General features: G+C 27.9%; 2 protein-coding genes across 2 annotated transcripts; one reads left to right on the forward strand and one right to left on the reverse strand.

Moving 5' to 3' along the window:
• Positions 1 to 1,105: 1,105 nt before the first annotated feature.
• Positions 1,106 to 4,099, forward strand: LOC119667266 (17-beta-hydroxysteroid dehydrogenase 13-like). The gene is made up of 5 exons (XM_038076555.1): positions 1,106 to 1,176; positions 2,745 to 3,074; positions 3,166 to 3,343; positions 3,498 to 3,680; positions 3,747 to 4,099. Exons 1-5 carry the CDS (start codon positions 1,106 to 1,108, stop codon positions 4,005 to 4,007), a joined length of 1,023 nt encoding a protein of 340 aa, XP_037932483.1. The 3' UTR covers positions 4,008 to 4,099.
• A 1,876-nt stretch (positions 4,100 to 5,975) lies between these two features.
• LOC119676540 (sorting nexin-25-like) lies at positions 5,976 to 7,321 on the reverse strand. The gene is made up of 3 exons (XM_038087784.1): positions 6,930 to 7,321; positions 6,398 to 6,680; positions 5,976 to 6,345 (listed from the first exon to the last, which is right to left on the reverse strand). Exons 1-3 carry the CDS (start codon positions 7,241 to 7,243, stop codon positions 6,079 to 6,081), a joined length of 864 nt encoding a protein of 287 aa, XP_037943712.1. The 5' UTR covers positions 7,244 to 7,321; the 3' UTR covers positions 5,976 to 6,078.

Raw genomic sequence — 7,321 nt, forward strand, 5'->3', positions numbered from 1 at the left:
TCACCCAGATCGTTTTTTTTTTTGCTATATACATATACATATATATATATATATATTATACTCATTTCTGAAAACTATTTTTATGAGTATTATATTTTACAGCAAATCTATTTTATTCATTTATCGATTATATCCACCTGTATGGTATTGCACTTCTAAATATGTGACCAATATATGATTGTAATATAAAAATAGGTACCAATAGTCCCCTAAATGAAAAACTTTATGTAACCTATTTCTATGGTTTTGTCGAAACATCTTTTAGTTAAGGTTAGGGAAGCTTGCTGATGTGCGTGTGAAAGAACTTTAGTCAATTTTAATGTAATGTTCGACTTTTTTTGATCAATGATTAATTTATTTGATCAATGATCTAATTTTTTTGATCAATGTCTAATTTTTTCGATCATTCCGTTAAACCGACTTTTTAATGGTGGCCTTTAGATGTAATGAACTAATTTTTTTGTTCAATGATGTAATTTTTTTGATTAATGATCTAATTTTTTTGATCAATGATCTAATTTTTTAGATCTTAAAGTTAAATCAACTTTTTAATGGTGGTCTTTATATAATATTTTTATGTGAAGATGCCATTTTGTGTTATGTTCAGACTTAAGTACAGTTATTTTCATAGTTTTAAATTTCACTACCCTTAATATCATATATATAATATAATGTTATCATAGATGCAATATATAAATTCATACATTCATAAAGGAATTGCTTGTTTTTATTTCATTATTTATCAAGTAAAAAGTTTTTAATTAGGGAAATAATTTGAGTTCTTTCCTCACCTCTTCAGGATGTGTTGATGCTATAAAATTATGCGATATATCGTTTTTACTAGTTTAAACACATAATGTAAAAAAATTTTGGAATTGGTTTAAACGACATTTTAAATGTTTTATGTTTTAAACGCGTCTACTGATGTGAATCTGAAAAAAACACATAAATACATACTACCTATTTTTTACTTGTAATCATATTCTTCTTATTTGGCTATAGTCCAGTGTGTAGTGGTAAAATATTTCCGTTCCAAGGTTGCTGGCCTTGCGATCAACCTGGAGGGCCAGATCTCCTTATTTGCTACCCTGAAGATAGGATTAGTATGCAATATTTAGAGAATTTCCTTACAAGTATATGTTTTCAGGTTATATGTAAACAACAGGATGCCCCAGGGTAGGTGGGGTTGACAATTGAGAAGGTTAGGCTATATATTCGCATCACTCCTCCTTTGTAGCGCACGCTTTTAACCCTTACATCACTTTTTACTTCTAATATACGTTTTAAATTATTTATATTTTAATTTATTATAAATACTTTTTCATTCTAAATTAAAACTAAATGATTTTTTTACATTATTTTAATAAGTAACATAAGTAATATTGTAGTTTTGGTTTATAATCTAAACATTTTTATAGAACAACATTGATAAATTTAAAAATATTACTTGATATTACTTATCGTGAAAAATGCGTTCTCAGTTCAAACTTGAACTAAATTCTAATTTTATTATAATACTAAATAACCTTTTTGGATTTGTCGATTATGAAATAATAAAACGATAACACATTATCCGCTTGTACTTACAAATATATTTCAATAATTAATTATGTATCGTGGTAGTTTTTCAACAAGTATACCATATACCATATAAATTATATCTGTATGATAAGATAGAATAGAACCGAAAACAACAGCGTTCTGGTAAATATTTTGTGTTTACAACTGACCCTAACCGAAGAGAAAACATTTAGCCTTCTGATAAGATAACATTGAACTTGATTAAAAAATTTTGTTAAAAATATTTTCTTATATGTATATAGTGATTAAAAGAATTTATTAAAGATTCAATATTGATTAAATTATTATGTGTTTATATTTAAAAGAATTTGCTTAAAAAAGATTAATGCTCTTCAATCAACTACATCCATTTTGTTTAGGTCGTCTATTAGGATTTTGGCGTTTGTTAAGTCAGGGCTTAACTATGTTCAATTTTTTCTTGTTATGGGTCCCTACTATATTATCAATTATCTGGCTTTTCCTTGGTTTATATCTAACTACTTTCTTTTTGCCAAATGTACCATACAACTTTTTAAAACTTTATGGGCAGATGAATTTTCTACATAATTGCAATGCATATACCTAGTAAATATGTTCACAATAAAATTTATAGAAACGAAGTCTTTTTTTAAATAGTCAGACATTAATGAAAATTGTCTTCATAGCTTTCCTAAACTAGATACTGAGTTAAGTAAGTTAAACGATATATCGGGAGATGATTACTATTTGCAAGAAATTAATAAAAGCGCGTAAGAGCGTCCATTAAACAAATTGACCAAAATCGATGGCGTGAAGAAGACGTCTATCCCAAAAAAGTGTTCAATCATAGAAATCCAAATATCTCAAAAACAGTTTAAGGAGCTTAAGGAGCTTACTATCCTAAAAACTTTTAACCTTAAAACTTTTGCAAATGCTTTTTGTTAACCTTTCATGTACCTTACAAATATTATTCATCGAACATTCTATAAAGAAAGAGTTTTTCATCCCTTTTCCTACAATCCACCTTTGATGCAAGCTACCTACTACTGTTCTCTGGTGAAACAAGCAATATCACTCAAAGCGTCCGAGTAATAATAACAATGTTTATAAAATTATATTATTAAATTATAAAATTAAACTTTTTATATCCTTTTAAATATTTTTTTAATATATAAAATTCTTGATCTCTCTTAAAATTACTTAAAATCTCTAAATATATTTTCATTTACTTTTAGCTCCAACGGAATTGACCTTTACAGTGTTGTCGTCCTAGTTATTGACATTATTGTATTGCAAATCAAATTCTGGTTCACCTGTGTTCAATCAATCATTCAGACATTCCTACCAAAAGAAGAGACTAATGTGCAAGGTGAAGCAGTGTTAGTCACAGGTACAGGTCATGGGATTGGTAAAGAATTAGCTTTGCAATATGGCAAACTTGGTGCTAAAGTTATTTGCTGGGATATTAACGAGAAGAACAATCAACAAACAGTTAAGGAAATCAAAGCTAGTGGTGGAAAAGCCTTCGCATACACGTAAGTGAAAAACTCTTTAAAAGAATTTCCATTCTAAGAGATTTAATAGTATTATGAAGAATGATCACAACAATATTACCTATACTTACAGTTGCAATGTAATGAATCGTAATGATATCAACGAATTGGCTGACAAAATCAAAAAGGAACATGGATTCATTTCAATTATTGTCAATAATGCCGGTATTATGCCCTGCCATCCTCTCTTACAAACTACTGAGACTGAAATAAGAAATATGTTCGAAATCAATGTCATCGCACACTTCTGGGTATGTCTCTTAATATAACACACATTATACATATATCAAACTATAAAATAAATTGCTTTTGAGAAACATAATTAAATACCCGAAACAATATATACTATATTTTATGTATATAAAGATACTATAAAGTAAATTCTTTATTGACGTATATTTACAGATCATTCAAGCCTTCTTACCAGAAATGATTGAAAGAAACCAAGGCAACATTGTCGCATTATCATCATGTGCTGGTCTTTTCGGCTTACCTAACTTAGTGCCATATTGCGGTACTAAATTCGCAGTACGCGGTATCATGTCTGCTTTAACTGAAGAACTCCGCCATAATAATCCAAACAACAATGTAAATACTTTTTAATTATTGTATAATACACTGAATTAATAATTCTCTATATATTAACTCTTACAGATTAAATTGACTTCTATTTATCCTTACATGGTGGATACTGGTCTCTGTAAGAAACCACGTTATCGTTTCCCCAATTTAATGAAATTGGTAACACCAAGCGATGCTGCTGCCTCAATTATCAGTGCCCAACGTACTGGTCTTGAAGAAGCCAGTATACCACGCCATTTCGTTCATGTTGACAAAATTGGACGTCTTTTACCACGAAAGGCCATGCGTCTCGTTAACGACTTTTTGGACACAGGCGTTGATTCAGACTTGTAAATTCCTACAATAGTTTTATGCATTTAGTCATTTTGTTATTAATTAATTTTAATGTGAAATCATGTAGTTAAATTTGTTGTTAAGGACTGGGAGTTAATTTAATAAATATTTTTTATACCAAAAAATTATATATTAACTGTGGAAGTTTTATTAAAAAAGGATATTCATTAACAGTAATACAAAAATAGCTCAAAAGTTCAATAATCTTTATTTATAGAAAAATTTTGGCTCTTATATATGAAGTCCAGTTTTTTTTCTTAAACCCTTACTTAAGATTCCAATAGTATTTGGCCTTTGGCCTAGAAGACAAAAAGAAAAGAATGTTGTATGATTAATGGGAAATAAAAAGAGTATAAATTATGGTAAATGGTAGAAATTGGAATAAATGTAATAAGAAGAACGTAAATGCCAAATACCTCTAACGACATTAAGTTTATTCCTGTGTTCTAAAGACCAGGTAAGGCACAGAAAGGTTAGCCGCAATATGTAGATAATTTGGTATACACATATTATGTACCAATTCATAAAAAACAAAATAGTATATGAGATTATCAACAACCTTGTTCGAAGGGAGTTGGAACAAAAAAATATGAAGGCAAGCAATGACAAGGTTTAAACAATGACTAGGTTATATCAAAATTAAACGAAGGAAAGTATACCTTACTCGTACCAGCGCTCTCACAAAAGGATTACAGATCGATCGTAGGTCTACTGGTTGACTAAAATAGGAATCACTAATAATAAAATTTACAGAAAATGCAGAGAGCTGAAAAACGATGAGAATTTGGAACATTTCTTATGTTTATGCCCTGAGTTGTCACAAACACAGTTTAAACGCTCGGTGGATCTTCAATTTATGAAGTTAAAAGACATATCACACTACAAGCACTATTTAGATTCAATATCTATGGTGTCATAACAGGTTATTATTTGTACCCAAGTTAGCTTTGTTGCACCTTAAGCTAACCAAACCTTAATTCACCAAAAATGTTGAGATCCAATAAAAAAATCTATGCGGTACTTACATCCAAATCAACCAAACGTAACATCATACTTCCACAATTTTAATCTTTTATTTATTTTTTTTTTTTTTTGAATAAATATAGACAAATTTATGAATCATTTTTACATAAACACTTACTTTATTTACACACAATACATAATATTTTTTAGGTGTACACATAACATATCTTGTATATAGAGAGTATTTATTTATTTTGTGACCACAAAAACCATTAAAAATACATTGCATTTAATTACATACATTTAATTTATAGAAACTATTTATATATATTGTATTACAATGTTTACATTTTATATTGTCTTTAAAAATTTTATATAAATTAATTTATTTTACATACATCAAATTAAAGTGTATATGATGTCAAAACATATAATATCTTTGGAATGTACAGATTTGTATTATTTTTCGAGATATTGAAATGAATAGTTTATATTAATACTGCTTACAAATCGAGTTTAAAACTTAATATATATGATTTCACAAAAACAAAAATTTCCTAGATTTTTATATTCTTATAATATATAATAACAATGTATAAAATTCATAAGCAAAAATAAAGATTTTTTATATAAACTTGAAATTTGCACTACATATCAAGACTATACTATAACGTCGTTCTTTTAACATAAAAGTACAATTGATATAAGAAATAATACCAAAAGCCATGAAAACTCAACACAACATATTAATTACATTATATGATAACGTAGGTTTAGTTTTAAAATATTTATAACGAAAATTTTTTATCAATTAAAACAAGTTTACTTTTTTCAAAAATTGTCAATAATTAATTAAAAAATTTTAACTGATTTATTTTTAATTTTTTTTTTTTATCAAAAAGCCACGCTAAAAATAAATTTGTCTGAAGAAAAGAAAAACGTGTACTAAATACAGGTTTTTCATTTATAAAAATTTATAAATATTTTCAACAAAATTTTATATGGTTCAAAAGCATCTTCTACTTATTTACTAATAATTTTACATTACAATTTTTTTTATAAAAACATTTCAATATCAAGAACAAGGTTTTATAATCTACTCTGAGCATTATTTACTACTGCCGCTTGTACCAAAATGGGTTTGTATATGCTGTTGTTGGTGTTGTTGTTGGTGTTGCTGTTGTGAATGATGATGATGATTGTGACTATGATTGTGATTATGATTATTGCTGTTGTGACTTGTTGTTGATGTTAAAGCATTTGCGTTAAATGCATTTGTAGTAGTTGCTTTGACTTTGATGGTCTTGCCATTGGCTGTCACTTTAAGTTGACGTATTTCAGGGAAAAATTCGATCATTAATATCTCAAGTAGTTCCTAATAAGAAATTTTTATTAAAATTGAATTAATAAATATTTTAATTACTTACGTAAAATAATTGCTTATTATAAATTGGATTTTGTAAAGCATCAAAGACTTTTAGCACACCATGTTTGGCAGCTTGTGCACCAACCAAATTGCATAGCACCTCCGGTATATTATCCATTAGTAATGCCTTTGCAGCATTTGTTGTCATCTCTTTCATATCATCAGAACGTACTGGATATGCGGAAGCTAAAACACCTCCTGGCCAAAATGATTTTAGAATGGCGGAAAAATAATGATGTAGCATTGATTCCTCAAAGAGACCCATCACAGATTCACGTATTTGCCTAAGTTAAATAAATGAAAATAAATATTGAATATATATATTTTAAATATTTTATATTTATTAAAACAAATATTTTAATATGTTCTTTTATATATAAAATAATGTTATATTAATCATTTATATTAATTTATATTAATCAAAATCGTCAAGAACTTCTAATGTATAAATATTTATTATAATATTAAATACATTTCAAGGTTAAATGTAAATAACTACTGCATATCGACTGATCCCCACTTTAAGTACTTACCTATTAATTGTTCTACCATAAGTTATTTGTACAAACGAAATCATACTCTTTCGTAGCCATTTAAAAACTCCACCCATATCGAATATTTCTCCCAACAGTGCATATAATGGTTCAGCTATAGAATCTTTAACATCTAAATCAGTTAGAAGTTTTGCATCACCTGCTGTGTCACCTTCCAAATATGTTGATATGTCTTCCTCATCACGATGTAAACCCCAAAATGGATCTGCTGCTTTATTTAATTCATTTGCTTTGGCAGCATCACTTTTAAATAAGGTTGACAATGAAAATTTGGATTTTTTCGGAGATGGCATCGTTTGTTTTAAATGATCTGAACTGGGACTCAAAAATGTATAAATTGCTTCGCTGCCATTTAGATGATCATCTTCTAG

This window comes from Teleopsis dalmanni, chromosome 1 (assembly GCF_002237135.1).
Source record: "Teleopsis dalmanni isolate 2A chromosome 1, ASM223713v2, whole genome shotgun sequence".
Lineage (NCBI taxonomy): Eukaryota > Metazoa > Arthropoda > Insecta > Diptera > Diopsidae > Teleopsis > Teleopsis dalmanni.

What these genes read in the sequence shown, in the direction of transcription:
- LOC119667266 (XM_038076555.1), top strand. Translation starts at nt 1,106, where the DNA reads ATGCAATATTTAGAGAATTTCCTTACAAGTATATGTTTTCAGGTTATA. An exon ending in AAACAACAGGATGCCCCAGG is followed by an intron (nt 1,177 to 2,744) that starts GTAGGTGGGGTT and finishes AAATTACTTAAA; the next exon opens with ATCTCTAAATATATTTTCAT. An exon ending in ATAATAATCCAAACAACAAT is followed by an intron (nt 3,681 to 3,746) that starts GTAAATACTTTT and finishes TAACTCTTACAG; the next exon opens with ATTAAATTGACTTCTATTTA.
- LOC119676540 (XM_038087784.1), bottom strand. Translation starts at nt 7,243, where the DNA reads ATGCCATCTCCGAAAAAATCCAAATTTTCATTGTCAACCTTATTTAAA. An exon ending in TATGGTAGAACAATTAATAG is followed by an intron (nt 6,681 to 6,929) that starts GTAAGTACTTAA and finishes TATTTAACTTAG; the next exon opens with GCAAATACGTGAATCTGTGA. An exon ending in ATAATAAGCAATTATTTTAC is followed by an intron (nt 6,346 to 6,397) that starts GTAAGTAATTAA and finishes ATTTCTTATTAG; the next exon opens with GAACTACTTGAGATATTAAT.